At 38.3% G+C, this 22,154-nt stretch overlaps 1 protein-coding gene across 1 annotated transcript; it reads right to left on the minus strand.

Moving 5' to 3' along the window:
* Positions 1–1,103: 1,103 nt before the first annotated feature.
* LOC139716795 (vesicle-associated membrane protein 7-like) lies at positions 1,104–20,237 on the minus strand. The gene is made up of 8 exons (XM_071628323.1): positions 20,195–20,237; positions 13,234–13,487; positions 11,115–11,164; positions 10,401–10,488; positions 7,552–7,645; positions 5,673–5,740; positions 4,065–4,157; positions 1,104–2,377 (listed from the first exon to the last, which is right to left on the minus strand). Exons 2-8 carry the CDS (start codon positions 13,435–13,437, stop codon positions 2,312–2,314), a joined length of 663 nt encoding a protein of 220 aa, XP_071484424.1. The 5' UTR covers positions 13,438–13,487; positions 20,195–20,237; the 3' UTR covers positions 1,104–2,311.
* Positions 20,238–22,154: the final 1,917 nt, after the last annotated feature.

A 22,154-nucleotide genomic window follows, 5' to 3' on the forward strand; every position in this document is an offset into this window, starting at 1 on the left:
GCTCCGTGTGGACACAATAATCAACAACCTCGCGTCTCGTTCACTGCATTACTTTGTATGGGCATAAGGTCATCTAGCAAAGACTCTACACTTCCGTTGTAATCATCAAGTGGGGCTCACTCGTAAGTTGTAACATATAAGTTTATGGGCGCATGTTAACCTGCGTCGTGAATTCACAAGTGGAGCTAATCATCGACAGTTAAGTTTTCGACCTAAACTTCAAGTTTGGCAACTGCGTGTGAACGTACAATTGTAGCTAATGTCACCACCAGTACCAACTACGCTATAAAAAGGTTGACAGTATCCTCATGTCAAGGTCATAGAGTGATTAATAAGATAGCTTGCTAAGCAGCCTCATGGAACACTTGTTCAGATGACCTCCATCAGAAGCTACCTGTGTGGTCTGTCTCATTGTTCTGTTGGGTTGGGTTTTTTCACATTCATCCACAGCGCAACATATTTTGTGCTTTCCTTAAAAATGGTATGGAAAATGTTCCAAGGCTGTTAATAGTGACCAGCCGATTAAATTTTTCATCAATTACAAGGCAGAGATAGCACATGTATGACTATCATAGCCCGCACATCTGCTTTGGAGATTTTTCTTTGATATCCTTTTCCTTTCTTTGATATCCCAAGTTGGGTTGAAGTGGTGCCGAGACGTAACCACGATCATATTCGCCATCATGGCATCATGAAGGGGGAAAACACAACCTAAGTCATCGGTGTACTATGCTGGTACTAGGGACTTTTAGATTTCGTATCCAGGACATGGACTGCGACATGACGACGTCATTTCGTGATACTGCGCATGCTCCAGGTTTTCTGGCACTTCCATCCCCAGAATCGAGAACGTGTCCTTGAAGGATTTCACGTCCTCCCAGATTCAGGACGGGCAGCGTGCGCAGCTTGTATTTAGCACGACGATTATGACGTCACCACATCTGTCGACTCGTACTCACCATCGACTGAAATCTAAATGGTTTTACTCTGGCGTCGACGTGAGTGTCGCTGGGAATGGCCATATGGTTGGCTTGCACTTTTGGGCGGCCTGACCGCTTTCGTGTCCACACAGTCTAAAAGTCCCTAATGTTGTACAATGTAGGTCAATGTCGGTATTATACACCTGTTTGAGCTCTCCAATGCAGCCACTGGTTCATTCATGATCAAATCCACCAAGGCATACTTGCAGTAAATATGCTTAAAATGTGACATTGCATCAAAGTATTTAATAATGTTGTACAGTCCCACATATAATGAATTGTGTTAGTTCAACATGACACTCTTGAAAACCTAGCTTGAATGCACCCTATTAGTACCATACAGAAGCCCATCAATCAGAAGGAATGTCAGTCCACATGCTACCACAATTAACGATTATATGATATAATATCTTTCACTTGTACTTGACCATCTTCAACACCACTGAATATCATACTTTTTTCTGCCATGCATGTAATATCACTTGCTATTTTGCCAAGGACCTGGAATTCTACCAGTATTTTATCGCTTTGGACTAGAGACACTGACTTAGAAAAGGTTGCTTTGGTCTAATCTACATTATGTATACTCATCTCCTTTCAATATAGTGTTGCACAAACAAGAACCGGTAGATTCATTTTGACAAGACACAAAACTTCTCCAATCTTCTAAAACTGCTCAGCTTTTGTCATTGTGTGCATTAATGTTCACCTGATACATACAGGTTGTAGTAGCCTATAATCTTCAGGAAATAAGTCTTGGTCTGGCGAAGAATACTGTAAAATGAGGAATGTTTGCGTGCATTTTGATTTCGCAAATTTTGCTAAAGATCTGGTCTATACTATATGCATTGAATGTTAGAGGCAACCCGCTAAAATTTCATGCTGCGATTAAAGCCGTCGGCTCCCATTCGCGAAATGCCACGAAAATATCATGTTTTACAGTATCTTTCACATTAACATATTTCACATTGGTGGCTGACACACACTGATATTTGTAAGTGCCATTACCAAGTTTACGCAAACAAACCAAAAAAAACAAATCCTACTTTTGACATCAGGTCATCCCTTGACATCTATAGCGATGATCAATATTTTGCTGACTTGAGTTGTGCTTTCATGCCAATAGCATGAAACAAGTGAACATTGTAGACTATGCCAGTGAAGGATACAACTACAATGTAGTACATGGCTTCACAGCTGGTCTAAAGTGTAGTGCATTGCATTATGAATATCCTTTGGCAATCAGTTCTTGCTTCTTCTTGTATATTTAATGCACTTTGGAAATGTCTCTTGGCTACGTCTCTAGCCTCCGTTCAAAGCGCTTCTCCAAATCACTTCACACAATTCTTCCAAGCAAGACCTCCACAGGCCGCCGACACTATGAAATATATGACCAGCTGCAAGAGATGGACACAGGGGAAGAGTAAGCTGTAAGGTCAGTATAAAATGTTGACCACACATCAATTTTGTATCAAGCTGGGGCTACTGCTACTGCTATGGTTACAGTGAAATCCCTAACATCAGCAAAGACTTACATGCCATGCCAGCAACTTCAAACTATGTGATTTCTAACTCATGCATTTCCTGGGTTTGACGAGCAAAGTAGTTTTTTTTTACAATGGAGATTTTCAAGATTTTGTAGACCACTTTTTAAACTAGAGATGTCACTATGGCGACTGGTATACCTACGTCATAATGTAACAATATAGCAAATTCCTGCCATAGAAAATGGAACTGAAAGAAGCAGATGTTAAGAATGGCTCATTCGGTACCAGAAATTTTGTCCTTTAGGCAGGGATTAACCTGCAGACGTAAGTGAAATGGGCTATACAACAAATAAGCTGCTTATCAACATACAGTGCACTCCCTTCGAACAAACAAGGTTATAACAAAAATTTTGTTACAACAAAGTAAAAGGTAAGGTCCCAAAATTAATCATCTATGATATGTATTTAAAGTGTGTACCCGGTATACTTCATTTATTCAGATAGAGCAAAATTTTGATATGATGAAAGAAAACTGCTGGTCCTGAGGACATTGTTAGAACAGGACTTTTGTCCCAATAATCCGACATTGGGTTAGACAATCACTTCAATGCTTGAAATCCACTTTGCATTTAGGAGTTATCCGTACTTAGGACAAGCCAGAGCAGGCAACTTGGTCGTATGCCAGGAACAAGCTTTGTTAAAAGTGGTAGGATGTATAGGCATTCAAGCTTGGTTCTATGTCAAAACAATCTATCAGATTAAAATTGTCCCGGGGGCCAAGACCTATCACATGCAACAATTATGATGACATGTAGGGTGCATTTATGCTAGATTTGCGAATAAGGAAGAATCAGCATTTTGAAACGCTTTTCAAAGACGCTGATCAAAAAATGCCATTCAAGGGGGCACTAGTACTGTTTATGCTCAATTTTTTTTTAGCTCGAGAAAGTCGATGTCACAAACATAAAGTGCACATTACTGAAATCTATAAGCCCTTATTGTAGCAAGCGATTCTGCTATATGTGTCCTCTTCTACTACATGAACTGGAAAGGCATTGAGATGGAGTCAGAATAAATGTCTTTCTTTGCATTTATGCTTCCCTGTTAACTCTTTGAGTGCCATGTTTATTTCCTGCTCCTATGTTGTATGTGAAATTTGTGCACATTTAACTCACTGGCACAGAAAGGGTTAAATGTGTGTAGAGAGAATGGCCAATCATTGAATGCGATTAGCATTTTTTAAACTTTTCTTTTAAATGTGTTTAGAACAGAATTGCCGCTCGATCGCTCATAAACTCACCTTTTAGTGTGTCTTGAATTGGTAAGTTGAAATGCTGTTTATATCAAAATGAGTTGGGATGCAACTGTGTTTTGAACTGCACGTACATGCATTTCAAAAGCCTGAATATGGCCAAAAAAATTCAAGCATAAACACACCCTTACTTGCATACAATGCCTTGGTATAACTGTCTTGATAATCACTGCACCCTACTGCTTACCCTACACCAAGACTCAATGACTCCCAGTAAAATATGCAGAAATTTTGTAGTTAATTGTTTTACGAATTCAGCAGGGAAGTAAATGTTGTGGAACTCACAATTATGACAATTGTCAGGATGATGATCATCTTCAGGTTCTTCATGAACATCGACCTGGCAAGACTCTTACTGCTCTTCTTGAATGTCAGAGACTACAGAGAGAAAAGAAGGAAGACAGAAACAACAGAAAGAAAAAAAAATGATGGGGTTATATTCAGCCATTTTGCTTTTTTTTTTTCCTTTGCTGCAAGTTGTTCAGTATGTATCTTGACAATCTGGCTGTAAATATGAAAAAAAAAAAAGTATACATATTTTACAAAAATTGCAAAGTGCCCGCCCAGCTCAAAACCCACATAAAGTACACCAAACTGAATTTCCACTTTTCTATAGTGTTTAAAGTTATAGGTTGTTTAACATTTTAAGTTTCTGTATTGTTTAAAGTATATTGTAAAAGTATAAGCTCTAATCTTTAAAATGATGAATAACTTGTCAAAATTGGACCATCCCGAACCCATTCAAAAAGTGACTGACAAAAGAAATGTTAGAAGGCCCAGGCGCAGTTTCATAGAAAAGGGAGAAAAGAGGATTTAAAAATCAGGGTCACTCAAGCATGCTGTGCAGAAGTATCAATGAATTTCTCAGTGAAAGGAGCACCCACCCCCTCCCCCCCCCCCCCAAAAAAAAAAAAAAAAAAAAAAATGTGGTCCAGAAATAACTGCTAACATCTCAATCTCTCAATCTCAGTTTTGTATTAAGCGGCCAAATTTTGACAGAAGGTAGAGAAAAGATTACTCTCCCAGGTAAGATACCCTTAAGTAAAAAAATTGAGTCAGTTAACCAAAATGGCATATATTAGTCCATTACAGAGAATCTTAATCTGCAACTTTTTGCAGGTTTTTACCATGTAGCTGGGTGGTCACAAAAGATTGAAAGACACAGTAATCTTATCAACAAAAAAAAAAAAAATGATAACCTTTAATAACCTTTAATGTGCTTCGTTCATTGACTGGCATGAGAACAGGGGTGATTTCTTCACTGATAGGGACAGGTGTCTGGAAACTCTCAATTAATAGAGATTACCTTGATTTCCCTAATCCAAATTCTGTCACCATGGCCTTCCTGTTGGTATGAGGCACATTGCTACACCAGAGTGGACATGCTAATCTATAACTACATGTACACAATGTAGGTCAAGTTTGGTTAGATCAGTGAATGCTGAAGAAGTTTGGCAAATTATGCTAAAGCACCTCCGTACATAAAGGGTTCCATATCACTCATAAACACCGTATCACTTTATAACCAAGATGCAATAGAAAGTTTATATCTTTGGCATGTTCACACAGGCGCAGGATTTCTACACCAATAATTTATGCTCTCTCTCAGTAGAAGATTAAAAATTACATTATCATACTAAAAGTGGTGATATGCAAGCTACGACGTAAAACATATAAAACCAGGAGAAAGCATTTCTAAGCATATCAATTTCAGGTGGAAGGTTGGCCTTGGTCGTATTCACTGAATCATGCATTGAAGTCACACGGAAAGAGAAAACGATGATTGCATAACAACCCACATCTTATGATTACTGAACTCATACAGTCATTCATTTTGTTAATGTGCTTTAATGCAAGAATATCACTGTTTAGGGAAACAAAGCAAGGACTTACCGTTGTTTCTAAGTCCTCTGTTTTGTCTATCAAAAGCTCAAGTCTTTCTCCTCGATTTGTCATGGACTCTGCAAAAGCAATGAGGATGACATCACAAACTATGCATATCAAAAGCTAATCATTAGCCAGTGAGCACAACACACAGGGCTGGAGGCTATATTGGAGAGCTTGGATATTACACAATGATGGGTTCGCATGCTTCTCATATATCTTGGGGCAAAGTTAATTGCTATACATCATCTACAATAAAAATATCTGAAGACATCAGAGTTTTGATGATAGAGTTTAAAATTTGGCTGTTTTTATTTCATGCGATTGTTTCTGTCTTAACCCGTTGAGGACAGGCTGACTTTGCTACAACACGCATTTCCCATAGACCCTTGAACGAGTATACTCGGGGACTCATCCTCAACCTAAATCACACTATGAATTACCATGTGATCACACTCTGTGATCATCACAGAGAACACCATTCTTTAGAGCACAATAGCCATGCAAAAAAAAATATATATATATAAAATGAAATAAATAAATACATCAATACATAGAGGGGTTACAGGTTTAGCAAGGCTCACTAAGCTTGAAGCCCATATGATTAAAAGATTAATTTCATGCCTGAAGTGACTTGCTCAAGGGAAAGGAGGAAGAAAGAACTTTAGAGGAAAATGTACTGCTTTTGATCTCATGGGAAAAAGTTGAAAATAGACCTTTGCTGTTTACATTCATGAGTACATTTTTTTTCCTCAACTGTATGCCAAAATTGTCTCCCATTTCTTTGACCTTGAAGAGACCAAAGAGTTTGTGCTATACAAAAAGTGTTAACTTTCATTTTACAATTCAATCTGTCAACAATCTTGGGCACTGTCACTGAGCAAAAGAGTATGTACACCAAGGAGCATTTGTTGTGTTTTAAAGAAAAGAAGAGAGAGAAAAATGGCACCCTATAAAACAAATAATTTGCTCCAAGAAGCATACCATACAAACTGTAATTCATGATGATTGTCACAATACAATCTGAAGGGTTACTTCATCAGAAAATTCTAGACAAAAGTCACAGTCTATCACTACTCTGAACACTTGCTCCTTTTGAGACCTAGAATGCCATATATCTTGCGAGTCTAAATTTCGCAAATCGGGAATTCCTGACGATTTCGCAAGTAGTTGAATTCACGATCGTGGAGTCCTGTACTGAACGGAGAAGTGTACACGCATATATGTCACATTCACATCAGGATCAAAGTCAATATTTTCGTGCGTCTTTAATTTCACGAATAGCACCTGACTTGCGAAATTCGCCAAAATAAAAACCTCCCAAAATATTTGCCGCATAAAATAACCTTTGCAAGCAAATAGGGTTCCTTCTGTCATTTTTTAGTACATTTAACATTTATTTTTCTGTGTGACTGCAATTAGTGGTTAGCAAACATGCCATGCAAGGCATCAATGAAGTATGAAGGGGAGGGAAGGGAATGCAATGAATTATGATTAGTGAGGAATTTCTTTGTTGTTTTCTTGACACAAAATTGAGCTGAAAAGCATGCTGGAGAACAATCAAAAACATTCTTGTCAATATTCTTGACATTGGGTAGAAAAAGATGGAGAGTGGGGCATTACAAAAGGAGTCTAAACATATTGTTTCACCCTCCTGTATCATTCTTTAAAGAAAAAAGATCTTTCCTTCTTAGCACAGAGACAATGTACACACTCTCATTGAAGTCAACACACCTTACTTGCTGGTTGTTATACCACACTTTCATGTACAGGCTCTCAGTAAGACTACAGTGCTCAAGGAAGTGCATTATTCAATGACTGAATAATTGAATATGACTGAAATTAATCAATGCATCATAAAATGAAGCAAGAAAAAGTTCATGCTCACCAATGTTTTTGACCATAATCTGGTTGAGTTCATCCAGATCACTCTGAACTTCAGATAACCTTGTATGACTGGACATTGGTTGGGCAAAGTACCTCTGTGGACAAAATACATTCATTGGTTGGGGAGAGGGTTGGAGAGAGAAAATAAGGTATGCCATTAAACTTGTGTGTAAATCTTGTAATGACATTTGTTTACTTGTTCATTTTAATGCTGCAGAAACCGTCAGATGGCATAAATATTGTTGTACATGATTGTGTGTGAGCCATTAGGTATTACCAAAGAGAAAAAGGCACTCAAAATCAACCAATATCAAAGTAACTTGCTACAGCTTTAAGCACACTAGCCTCTACTATAGAGACAAGACAAATAATTAATGTGGATTGTATTGGAATAGCATTTTCAGGATGTTACTTTTTGCCTCACAGCTTCATTCATGCCATATACATATGAGACTGTCATATTTTATGATTCTTTATACATACCGTTCATATTTTTGTCGTCTATATACATTTTGTTTCTACTTCTTGTATTCTCTAAAGATTAAATCCTAAATAGTGTCAGTCTTCTTAAAATTGCAAAATATTTTTTTTAAGTTTGTTACTTCATATTCAACAAAATGAAAAAAAAAACATAGGGTGTGACCACGCATCATTAAAACCTACAAAAATATCACATGGACTTTCAGTGGTAAAATTTGGAAAGAAGAAGAAGGAGCAGAAGAAGAAGACAATGATGAAGAAAGATCAGAAACACCATGTATATCACTATGTGGCAATGTCACTTTTCAGATCTGTAGGGTATGTCCCAACAAAAATTACAATCAGATTTTCACACTGAAAACTCTGAATGTGATTAAACTATTTGAATGCTATTTCAGAGTCTTAAAATATAACATCGTACATATTTTGCAGAAAACCCCATTCAGTTTGGTTACAGTACGTCGTCAGAGAGAAATGTGGATTATTGTAAAGCATGTCATGAGTCCGATTCTTCCAAATTTAGCACTTGTATGCACTCAGAACTGCATATTAACGTGTGAACACAATGGACAGAACTTGGAGGGAAGGGATTCCTGACATGCTATACACAAAATCTCATTTCTTTTTGACCACTGAAGCAAATCAGGTGGGGTTTTCTGTAAGATACATTATATGTATGGGTAATAAGCTATAGTTTCATATCCTTAAATTTTATTTGGATTGATTCACTATTTTACAAGTTATCATTGTGAAGGTCCCTGTTGTAATTTTTTGGGGGGACAGTACCAGGGAGGTGGAAAATATAGAGCTTTGAGGCTGAGGGTCTATCGATTCTAAGGCCACTGAATCAAATTTTACTGTACTTGGAACTTTATGCAAACCACCGTGATGGGATTATAAATATATACTGGTACATTTAACATTCTATCAAACATTATGTCGAAGATATATAGCTACTTCTGGCTGTTTCAAAAGTTTCTGTTCCATTTCCTGCACACTTTCACATTAGTCATGGGTGGAAATTGGAGAAAAACAATGTGAAACTGAAAACAAATGAAAAATTACAGGTCTGAACAAAAGAAGAAAAAAAACAGGAATTATACTTAATTCCATGGTTCAAAACTTTGAATTTGAGTGGAAGAAGGGTAATAAACTCTGTCAGAAAACATCCAAAACCACAACTCAGTTGAGTACTGTTGACCCAGGGTTTCTATTCAAAGACATAGGGGGGGGGGAAAACCACACCATGTGACTTTTTGTGGACTTTGTGATGCATGACCACGAAAACAAAACAAGGTAAACAATACAATTTTTAACAGCTGAGTGAAATATACAACAATGGAGGGGAATTAATACAACAATGGAAGGGAATTAGATAACCACAAATAAAATCATGAAAGGGTATTTCAAAGCAGTTCCCAATGATAAGCTGGACTACATTATGTCTTTGACATAATACTGGGTGTACACTATGTATCTGAGAATCTTAACCTCATTGTGCAGTGCTTTGGTATTTGCACTATACTATGTAGGGTCAAACTCTATCTGAATGCTAACAACCCAATTCATATGGGTGGCAAATCGAAAGGATCTACTTTGCTGTTGATCGTTTGCCAAAAGTGACTCCATTTGTTTTGAAACCCATAGTGTCCTACGATATTACGAACATAAAGCAATGTGATTATGAAAACACTTGGAAGTTGAAAAATTCAGACACAGAAGGTGTTTTTTTTTTTTTTGGTTTTTTTTTTTTGGGGGGGGGGTTTACATGTACAGACTGTATGAATGAATAAAAAAATAAAAACATAATTTTCTCATACTCCATCACACGGTCCCTATGGGTAAACACAAACATCTGATACGTTAGTGCTAAAGGTGAATGAGCAGATAACACAATCACACTGACGACGAAGCCAATGTGTACATGTATCATCAACACACACTCAGAGCCAGAACAGCCATTATACTTCTACACTACTTTCTGTGTATTTGGATTTCATTTTGTTTACAAATGTGCTCTCTTCAGGGGTACACCATAGACTATACAGCCTATAGTGCGACAAGACCAATTACAGTATATTAGCAATATTAATGCAGTTTAAATTTCACCCTAATACCTGTAACTCATTTATTTGTTGCTAACAAATATACACGTTTTCAAAAATATATATAATTACGTTGAGCTGGACATTGGAGAAATAAAAACTTTCAACATAAGGAGCACTCATCAGCAGATATAATCAGAAGAAAACTCATAGAATTGTATACTTTGGTTGTCTAAAAACAGATGTTATATACCTTAATAACTTATAAATTAAATTGTCGCGGGGGAAAGGATAGATGAAAAGTGTACACACTGTATATACCTACCATTTGTCCTGCTAGGACTCTTGAAAATTCACTGTTCATTGCAAAAGGAAGCGCTGTGTGTACTCTGGAACCATAAGTTGCCGTAAATCTAAAAGTACAAACATTAATAGAAATTACTTACAAAACAGAATAAAAACAGGTTCTTGTGGACGGGTGATTCTATGAATTGAAAGTTTGTCACATGAAAATCTACTCAGTTTTTATTTCTTTCCTTTTCTCTTCTTGTCACCATTCTAAAGGGCACACTACAGCATCGCAGCAGCTTAGAATATGAAAGAATAAATGTACTAGTTAACTTATAAATTAGCCATTGAGGGAAATATGTCAAAATTCATGAACCGGATATTTTTGGCATGTGTTAACATCAATTATCAAGAAAGCAATCCTATGGATCTATTGCTGGTCAATATCTTAATATACACTTGTATATTTGTGCACATGACAAAACAGCATGGTTATCTCCACTTGATCTTGTGAAAATATAACCTTTGTACCAGATAGGGAACAGCATATCTGTAGCAAAAAGAACTTCCAAACAGTAGAACTAACCCATTGACGAAGGTTTTGATTTTGCTACAACACACGTGTATTTCCCATCATAGACACCTGCCCGAGTATACTGGGGACTCGTCCTCAATGGGTTAAATTTACAATGAATGGACAAGACGTAAAAAGTGTACTAATCATTTCCAATTTCAGGTCTGGCAAACTTACTTCCTTTTAATTTCCTGTAGGAAAGCAAAGGCCCTCGATCTTTCATAATCCTGTGTAATGTGAAGAAAGTAATATACACTTTATATCAAAAGATTCAAATGACAATACACGGGTTAGTGATGATATTAATGTACTCACAATGATGATAATATAATAACAAGAATAATAATGATAGAAACAATGGTAATGACAATGACAATGATGGTGAAGGTGATGATAATAACAATAATAATAACAATAAAATATAATAAGAATGATAATAATAATAATAATGATAATCATAATCACAATAATAATAATAACAATAATAATGATGATAATAATAATGATCTTGACATGATATTGATCTCCAAGAAATATCTTGTGAAGATAGAGGTAATAATAATAATAATAATAATAATGTTAAAGTGAAAACAAAGGTTTCATTTGCTTGCAGAACTGTCAATTTGTCAATTTCAACTCTGCTCTTAATTGCACAAAAATGCATAACACTAACAATGTGAAACAATGCTGTAATAATGCAATTTTAGTTGGCTAACAGTGAAAATGCCAAATAAAACATGTAGTTAAAAAATTTCGTTGGAAGTACTTCAATCTCAGAGCTTACCCAACTTTGGGCTACATGATGGATTTGATTGGAACATTGATTACAATCTCATATCACATATGGTTGGACCTACTACTCATCGACCGCCTTTATTTGTAACCACCATTTCACCGTAAATATTCAACAGATTTACCTCAATTTCATCTCACTTTGGAGAAAATACTGCAGATCCTTACCCCATGCTCAGATTGTCGTTTTGTATCCTATGCACATAAATCTCGGCTATAAACACACAGGAGGTTTTTTTCGTGCGTCCATTGCAGCTCATTTTCTAAACAGACCGCCCGTTTTCCCATTGAAAAGCATGTAAATCCAGCGAATGAATTATGTGCATTACCAATGAGGATTTTCTTCAATTCTTTTTCCTCCTGTTTCCTTAGGTTACTTACTTGTTTCCCCCAAATTTTTCTTGATTTGTATTCATGTTCGAATGTTCCAGTGTATTGCGCCGTTTCCCACTCGTATTTTTGATTTTACATGTGAGAAAGCCATTGCGTGAGGGCGGTCGATCTAAAAATAGGTGGTCGATGAGTAGTAGACTTATTATACAATGTACGGCCATGGTGGAGCAGTTTAGCCATCACCTGTGAGCATTTAATAGCTGCATGCAATTCAATACTACTGCTAGGACAGGATTTGATCATCATGTACTAGTAGCATTCTACATACCCACTACTGATCGGGAAAGATGCCTCAGAAATAAAAGTTGGGTGCAGTCACTTTTATAATTTCACTCTTTCGATCCCTAAAAAACAACTCACTACTCTGGCAAATCACATCAGCTAGATAACTTTCTTGGAAGAGCTTTCTGATAATATTGCAAGCAAATTCTAAATGGTGGAAGATGAATTCTGAGCCCTTCTAAGAACTATGTATGTGTACAATGTATCTGGTATCTCTATTCCTATAGCTTGATAAGAAACTTTATGATCCTTTTCCAATGTCCATTAGATTAGTTGATCAGCCAAAGCCTATAAAATTGCCACCTATGATAGACCAAATATTTGTGACATTTATAGCTCACTGCTGGTGGTAAAAAAAGAAAAAGAAAAGAAAAGGTAATATTTTGTGGCTGGCTCATAAATTTGAACTATGATGTCCATGATTGGATATAATATTACAACTTTGTAAATATTATGCCTATCTATTTTGAAGAAACTGCAATTCTGCACCATAATATATTCGGCTTATAATGATGCTACAATTTGTTCCAAACTTGAATGATTGTAGCTTCTCAAGTTGAATTTTAGTAAATATTATTTAGTCACGTAGTAATGGCAGGATGGTTGTTGTTGTTGTTGTTGTTGTTGTTGTTAATGTTTAAACATTGCTTGAGACATATTATTTTTCTCTCTATCAAAGCCTCTGCAATAAATTTCTGATTTGGATTGAAGGATCTAGAGAAATCCAGTTTGCATCATGCTATGATATTCCAGTTTGATGGGATACATTCATTATTAATCAACACCCAGAAAGTACAGGAAACAAGACTGGCAAAGGAATCCTACTTACATCATCAGTGATGCAGAGATAGATGATCCGTTCCTCAGAGATGTAATGGAAGAGGTAAGTTCCATGGGAATAGGTCAGCTTGGCATTCTGCGGGGGAATCTTCATCAGGACCTGCTCCGTCACCTCGGTGAAGTTCCCCTGGCACGAGGCGTAGTTCGCCAGAACCGTGGTGCCGCGGGCGACCACGGAGTAGAGGATCGGCATGTTGCCCGCTCTCCTAGCCTCGAGGTGTGGCACTCCTTCAGTGGGGCGGTCTGCGGAGATAGAGAAGACATGCTTCTGAGACTGAGTGGGAGTTGGTGGCATTTCTTCTTCTTCCTTGATTTTCCTCACACCACCAACAACAAAAAGTTCCCAAATAGTGAAGAAACTTTTCCTCTTCACACAAAAGGAAGACACCAGAGGCAAACTTCCTCTGTTTATGCCTTGCCCAAAAGAGCGAACTACGCCCTAGGTTGTAATGCTTGCAGCTACTCTGTAAGTCTGTTTCTGAATAGACAGACAGCGTAACCACTTTTGCAATCGGCTGCAGCGCAAACAACACAGTTTGTAGCTATGCAAGTTGACGTGGTACAAGAAAATTGCAAATCATCTAGGTGATAAAGATTAACGAGGAGCAGTTCTTGTTCTCTCCTTGATATTCCCATGTAGACCCTCACTTCCTTACAAATGTGCTGGTGGGTAAGAACTTACACACTGAAATAACTATACTCCCATAATACCATGTTTGTTTATTTTCTTGCCCTATTGCTAAGGTTGCTTACATGTTAGCTATCAGCATGCCCATCATATGACAATTGTATTGTCCTCAACAGCATCTAAAAAACGTTCAACAATAAATAATATGTATTTTTTTTTAAAGAGAGTGCAAAATTCCCCCCAAAAATGTCAATATTTAAGAGTGTTCGGGAAATATTCTCTGCACAAAGGAGGTACATACTCATTTGTGTGATGTGTTCGACACAAAGATGTGGTGATCCCAGTCGCGAGAATTGAAATTTTGGTTAATATCACAGGTGTAACTCCATACTAGTGGTAATTTTGAAAACATTACCTGTCACCTGACCTGTCTTCTGCAGTAATTCAGTGGTGTGAGGTACTTGGTGAAGAAATGTCTGACAAATCCATGGATACGAATGAATGAATTTAAATAATGTAAGCACTGGCAGTCTCTCACATGAAGCGAATTCCATCACAAGTCATATTTTGTCATATCAATCATCATATTATAAAGGAGAACCCCTTTTCTACTATCAATGGATTTCAAGACTTGCAAATCTTATAGTGCTTGCTAGGAAATATTTAAAACAATCTACATTGCGAGATTTTCCTTTCCTTAAACTCTCTCTCTGTCTCTCTCTCTACATTGTACCTTTCTCTACAATTGTACATTGTACATGTATGTATCTCTCTAATTCCTTACAAGTGTATTTCTATGCAATATGTAAGCCCATAGTCATAATTATTTTCATTGTCATTTTTATTATCATTATTATTCTCCTCTAAAATCTCTTTGATTCTGCAGGAGCCTCACAGAAAAAAAAAGAAAAAAAAAGAAAAAAAATATATATATTTTCCAAACAGCTGTATGTATAATGTCATCTCCAATTTGAGATTATGTTTAAATACCTATACATGAAGTAAGCAGCATACACTAAGAGAATTGTAGACACAAGTACAGCTGTATCTCCTTGGCCCCTTTTGAACTTCCATGGATGCTGTTGAGGGCAGCCCCGAGATTGTGAGTTTGATTGTTACTAAAGATGGCATGGACGTATACTACAAAGTTGATGATGATGATGATCCACAGCATTTGTATGGCGCCATATATCTGTCACAGAAACATTCAAAGGCGCAGACTCCTCCAAGACAGTTAGCAATTAAATGTCTGGTGAAAAATGTGAGTCTTGAGTGAGGCTTTGAAGTGATCCAGTTTGTCAATTTCACGGAGGAAAGATGGGAGGGAGTTCCATAGGCGAGGAGCAATAGAGGAAAACGCCCGGTCTCCGTATCCCTTGAGATGTGTGATGGGCACCTGGAGAGTGAGGCCAGATGAACGAAGGCCAGGGCGAGGCTGCCGTCGCTCATTTAGGGAAGACAGGTATCCTGGGGCCAGACCATGAATGGCCTTAAAAGTGAGAAGTAAGATCTTGAAATCAATTCTGTTCTTGATGGGAAGCCAATGCAGCTCAGCCAGGACAGGGGTAATGTGATCATACTTCCTCAGCCCGGTGAGCAAGCGTGCTGCTGCATTCTGTACTGCTTGAAGTCTGTTCAAGGTTGCAGATGGAAGGCCAGCTAGGAGACTGTTACAAAAATCCAGTCTTGATGTTATGAGTGAATGAATGATGCTTTCTGCTGCTATCCTTGTAAGCAGAGGTCTAATAGCTGCGATGCTACGAAGCTGGAAGTAAGCAGTCTGGCATACCTGCGAAACATGCCTATCCATCCTCATAGACTGGTCAAAGTAGACCCCAAGGTTACGGACGTTATCTGCAGGAGAGACAGACACATCACCGACGTGAAAATCCATGGAGACGATCTTGTTTCTCATTTGTGGAGAAGAAATGATGAGGCATTCAGTCTTGTCGTCATTGAGTTTCATGAAGTTCTTCACCATCCATTGTCGGATGTATCTGACAGGCATTCAGTCATCCTCGTAGCTGCTGCTGTTTCTTCAGCTGCCACTCTTGGATCGAATGTCACATAAAGTTGAGTGTCATCTGCATAGAAGTGGGGTTCTAAACCATGCTGACGTGCTATGTTCCCAAGGGGGGAAGTGTATAGTGTAAAGAGTAATGGTCCGAGGACTGAACCTTGTGGGATGCCACAGGTCAGGAAGGCCTGCTCTGACAGAGTTCCATTGATGTTCACAGACTGTCTTCGGCAATGGAGATAAGATCTGAACCATTGAAGGGCAGTGGCGCCAACTTTGAAATCCTGCTGCAGCCTGTGAATGAGGACTTTGTGATCAATTGTGTCAAATGCAGCTGACAAATCAAAGAGAAGTACCATGGCTGCTTTCTTGTTGTCAACTGCTCGCAAGATGTCATCAGCTATTTTCAGAAGGGCTGTCTCTACGCTGTGGTGTCTCTTATAAGCAGACTGCATCGGCTCATAGAGTTTGCAGACCTGGAGATGTGACATTAGTCGTTTGGCAACTACTTTCTCGAGGACTTTGGCAAGGAATGGCAAGTTAGATATAGGTCGGTAGCTGCTCATCTTATCCGGATCTAAGGGTGTCTTCTTAAGTACAGGAGTGACATGGGCGAGCTTCAGCTCATCTGGAAACATTCCTTCCTGTAACGAAGCATTGATTATCCTGGAGATAGGAACGGCCATTAGTTCATAACTCTCTTTCACAATTGAGGTTGGGATTGGATCCAGGGAGCATGACTTGGCAGGAGAGCTGCGGATAACACTCTGTATTTCTGCCGGAGTTGTAGGCGCGAGTGTAGTAAGATGTTCATCACTTGAGGTTGTATCACTGTCTGACTCTGGCTCTACAGTAAGAGACATGTTCGACTGTAGATTGCATCTTATAGACTCAATCTTACCAATAAAGTACCTTGAGAATTTAGAGGCTACACGACCAGGAGAGGAATGATGCCCTAGTGCCACAGCTGATTCTGTCTTTCTGTACAGAAGCTTGTTGATGATGGCATAGAGTGCTTTTTGGTCAGATCCACATTTTTATTGTAGTAGGCAGCTTTGGCACACATGAACAACTGCTTGACTCGATTTCTCTGCTCTTTGAAGAGTTGTCTATCAGATGGGGCACGAGTTTGCCTCCATCGGCGTTCAAGCTGTCGCCGCGTGCGTTTTGCAGTAGCGATAACCTCACTGTACCAGGGGACAGCCGGCTGTTCCACAACTACACATGTCTTTTCAGGAGCATGTTTGTCCAACAATTCCCTGAGAACCACATTATACTGATGGACTGAGTCATTCACGGCACCACAGGTGTTAGAGAACAGACCGGAATGTTTCAGGTCAAACCTAAGCTGAGTCGAATCAATAGTCTTCAACTTGCGGTAGGTGATCTTCTTCTTCACAGGCTTGGGTTTCTCGAGTTGGAGGAGACAGTGGACAGAGCTGTGATCTGATATCGAGTCCTGGATACATACTGAATTTATGCCTTCCACATCAATATGGGTGATGATCAGATCTAAAATGTGACCTGACTCGTGAGTAGGCTCATCCACAATCTGCTGCAGATTATGATCTAGGAGAAGTCTCTGGAAAGCTTTAGTGTCATTGGATTGTTGGTTTTCCCAGTGGATGTTAAAGTCACCAAGAATGAACAATTTCCCAGTGAACAAGGAATGTCTATCTAACAAAACTGAGAACTCATGGATGAACTCAGTAAACGTACAACAGTTCTTACGTGATGGTGGTGGACGGTAAACAACAATTACCTTAATCCTTGCAGTACCATGTGACAAATCAGTTTCCATAAACTCAAATGATTTAGGTTGAATGTTGGTTCTTACTGCTTTTGAGCACAGACTTGATTTGTACAAAAGACCTACACCTCCACCCCTGCGATACTTCCGAGGGACATGAAGCAGTCTGTATCCAGAAGGAGTTACTCTCGCTGCGCTCTGGGGCTCGCCTGGCTTGAACCAAGTTTCAGTCAATGCTAGAACATCAATATCATGGTCTATCAGATGATCCTTAATTAAATCAGATTTATTGCATGCTGATTGACAGTTAATCAGACCAAGAGTAAAGAGAGCATGCACAACTACAGGAAGAGTTGAACTCTTCATAGCTTTGAATTCACTCTCAATAATCTGCTTCTTCTTACCACCACGGCAGCCCCTGTGACCATTGCGGCTCTTGTGTATTCCCAAGGTCTTCAATTTTCCATAAGTAGAAGCAGCTAACATGCGTTGGTTAAAGCTCATACCATTCCATATTGACTTCAGTTCACTTGTGCTGTACTGAATAAGTGGCATTCCTGGGGAGAGTCCACTCTGGCAGAGCTATTGACATTGGTGGTACTAAGAAGAAGCTACACAATGGACACTGCATGTCATCCTATTGCGTGTGATTCCGGTTGGTTGCACAGAAGAAGCACCCAGCTAAAGCCCATGAACTTCAGAACAAGACATGAAGAAGCACATATGGGACAGGCAGGCAAGTAAAAGTGAAATAGGACCACAAGCTGAGAGATTGACTCTACAATTTCTGAGGAGATGAAATTCCATATCAATCAGATAGATGTCCAGTGGTATCCAGGTATCAAACTGGTCAACTAGAAGCACTCACAAACTCACAAATCACAGCAGACAATGCAAAAAGCCAACAAATTGGAGGAGTCAAAAGAGGGGTCGCCAGCATGGGCGCACACACACACAAGTTATGGCATACCAACTCTCCTTGCGTCCTTGGTTGAAAGATATGATCAGCCATTTTCGATAAAGTTTAAAAACACTGTCCAATATACGAACGCACTAACCTGTCACACATTTGGTTTAAACCAGAATGCTTTGGGGAGTTGCATGGGATGCAGGAGAAATGAATCTCAAAGCTACTGTAGGCTAGAAAATTCTGTACTAATGCAAAATGCCTTTGGAAGTCCGGCAACAAGATGATACTTTTAGATAGAGCAACAAAGTAATCACATATCGACCTCTCTTTCTTTTTAAGCAGAAAATCTGGATTACAGTAAGTTTGACCTTGAAGTTGTATCATAAACCAACAAAGAAGTCCCCAACTACAATCAAGTTGGTCGTGGCAGATGTTTAAAAACAGAATCCTACATGTAGCTTAGTCACAATGGGATATTCTTACTTCGGTGGAAAAAAAAAATGAAAGTGCTACAACTCCATTGGCATTGCACCCTTTAGGAATGTTGCTTTGGAGAAGAAAAAAAAAAGCCTTACAAACTTTAAGACATGAGTCTTGATACTGAAACACACCCAGACCCACTCTAACAATGTACCTTGGTATAGAACCCTACAACTGTCACTAGTACAATGTATTTTGTGCCCACAAACACACACATGACATACATGTACACCCAAAGGAATTTGGAACTTCATCATTTCTTCTTCTTCCTCCTGTTCAGTACAGTCCACCTTTGGTGTATTGTCGTACTGTTGGCAGGCATGGTGTGGAGGTGTTTATGTACAGTCAGTGCAGGTTAAAATGACTACATTTTCTAGGGTGCAGCTAAAAACATCCCATTCCCTTCTAGCGGAGTTGAATATCCTGCACCGCTTGCTTAAACTGAGCTAAAGTGGTGCAGTTGAAGGTATCCTGGGGCAGAGCATTCCATAGTCTGGTTGTGTCTGGGAAGAAAGTCCTTTGGTAGCTAACAGTTCGTGCATAAGGAATAAAGAGCTTGTGAGAGTTTACTACATATGCAACTCCTATGAGACTCTAAAGGGAATGTTGCATTATTTGGAAATATACATTGTAGTATACTCACAAAGTCACATAAAATGTCGGTACAGTGTGGTCTGGTATTTATAATTTTTCTGATAGGTCTAGTACAGCTATTCAATATTGAGTTAATTCAAATCAAAGCAAAGCTTTGTATTTTCTTTCCAATTTCGCTGATCACATGTCCAGGGCAACAACAATATTTAAAAGTTACATAGATTTGAAAAACATAATGTTTTCCCAAAGCATGATTACGTTGAGCACTGTTTAGACGTTTAGCACAGAGGGGGGTTCTACACCATCCATGATCCAAGGCAAGGGCGCTAGGACAAAAGTCAGCGGCGTTGTGTACGAACCCTACGCCGACGGGTTCGGCGTGTCGCCGACGTGGATTACGTTACAATGACTACACGCAGATTAGAAGTCCCACTTGCGAATACGGTTCTACGCTGTGTTTCAGTCATGAGAATCACAGAACCAAGAACAGATACAGGCTTTTAAACAAAATTTGGTAAATATGGAACAAATACCAGTACAGAAATAGGCATGCATATGTCGCAGAACTCACCTATGGGATTTCCAGCGTATGTGTTCCTTGTGTACAGTTTGGCGGTGCGTTGTGTGTATTTTTAATACGCGGTATTACACATAATGCGCCAACATGCATGCATGCTCTTCATCCTCTCGTAGTTTCCGTTTCTTTTCGGAATATCATGTGACGATGGGGGGGGGGGGGGGGGGGGGGGGGGGGAGTCGCACAAGCGTAATCGATCAACATTATCGATGTAATGATTACAATGTTGATTTGCAAGAGTTGAGTTGGGAAGAGATTCTTTTTGGTATATGCCAGACAAAGGAAAAGCTCAATTAGTTAATCATTCTATAATTTTGATGAATAAATTGTTTGTTTGTTTGTTTGGTTTTTTTTTTTGTTTGTTTGTTTTTTTTTTTTTTGGGGGGGGGGGAAGAAAAATAGCACAACCCGAACGGAATATATAATTATAAGTTTCGTAGAACAAGATAAGTTAGAAGAAGAAAAGTTCGCAATTGTACGCAATACGTTTTCAATATTCAACATTTGCAAAATTGGGAAAACTGGAAAAATATTTTAGAATATGTTTTGCTTTTGTTTTATAGAGTAGGGCCCATTGCACATCCACAAGGAAATGGCTTTCGACGCACTCGAACTAAAATATTATGTGTTATAATGTATGTCAGGGCAAGCATGTTTTAGTTGCCCTGAGGTTTTGCTGTGATGGGTGATTTTGAAGGGGGATGGGGTATAGAGGAGTATGGGGGAGAATGAACGGGGATAAGAGTCTGGGTGCTTTTTTATTGTAGGAATAAACTTAAATCAATGAATATCATTTGAAGGTGATTGGAATGAATGTTGAGAAGAAAAGTTTTTCTGTTACTGATATAGATACACGTAATACAATTCGTAACGTAATGAAAGAATATATTTAAAAAGAGAATGTGTGTTTAGTGGAAAAAGTAGAAAAAAAGAGGCATTGCTGTATATGGATTGTGTTTTATGTTTGGTGAAAATTCATCAGAGTGTAGATTACGAAATCGATGTTAAGACTTTGTATAAATGGGTTTATATAATTTGATGAAAGTGATTACGAAATTGATGTAAAGATTTTTGTGTAAATCTGTTTGTATATTTATTTTTCCATTGATGAAAAATGAAATATTATTTAAAACAAACAAAAATATAACGCGTTCCTTGAGAGAGGTTGCCTCATTATTGCACGCCGTGTATTTAATGCTTTTGTTTTGTTCTTTTGTTTTTAATGGAAATATTAAAAACTACGAATGTCGCTATATGGCTACTGGTATATGCCTCCGCCAGAATGCATGATTCTCCTAAAGGGGGCCATATACGTCTTGACAATGTGTGATGACAGCTAATAATTGTCTGACAGCTAATAATTGGCAAAATATTAAAATGACATATATATGTCACAATATGTTGAATGTTCACTTTCCTTGAACTATAATATTTTTCTAAGAGGATTTTTACTTGACTTTTGACCCTTTTGTAAGTTTTATATGAACTGAGTAATTTTCAAGGTATGGAGAAAAAGTATAATTTCAGTATTAGTAAATTGTCTAGGGAATCTTTATTTGGTAGTGCACGTATAAACTATAAAAGTTGCAGGAAAATATATTCAGGCATAGATATGGGGGAAACAGTGAAATTTTGAGAAAATAGGAAAGTTTTACAAATAATAGCGAACACAAAATAATGAAATTAAAAGGTCCTGTATGCTTCTCATGTTTTTGTTTGTTGTTTGTTTGTTTGGTTGGTTGGTTGGTCAGTAATTGTCAGTTGATCGTTGTGTTTGCTTTTTTGTTATTTTTTGCTTTGTTTGTTTGTTTGTTTGTTTTTGATGTTTTGGTTTTTTTCTTTTCTTTTTCTTCTTCTTCTTTTCAACCAAAGAGCCTTTCGCAGAGGGTACACTCTAAAAAAATCCGGGTCAGAATTGACCTGGAACCGGTCCATTGGGGTCATACCTCGTTCC

Source organism: Diadema antillarum, unplaced genomic scaffold (genome assembly GCF_040938485.1).
Source record: "Diadema antillarum isolate AM-2024a unplaced genomic scaffold, OU_Dant_1.0 scf00000070, whole genome shotgun sequence".
Classification (NCBI taxonomy): domain Eukaryota; kingdom Metazoa; phylum Echinodermata; class Echinoidea; order Diadematoida; family Diadematidae; genus Diadema; species Diadema antillarum.

What these genes read in the sequence shown, in the direction of transcription:
- LOC139716795 (XM_071628323.1), bottom strand. Translation starts at nt 13,437, where the DNA reads ATGCCGATCCTCTACTCCGTGGTCGCCCGCGGCACCACGGTTCTGGCG. An exon ending in CTACAGGAAATTAAAAGGAA is followed by an intron (nt 10,489 to 11,114) that starts GTAAGTTTGCCA and finishes TTGTACTTTTAG; the next exon opens with ATTTACGGCAACTTATGGTT. An exon ending in GATTATGGTCAAAAACATTG is followed by an intron (nt 5,741 to 7,551) that starts GTGAGCATGAAC and finishes TTGCTTTTGCAG; the next exon opens with AGTCCATGACAAATCGAGGA.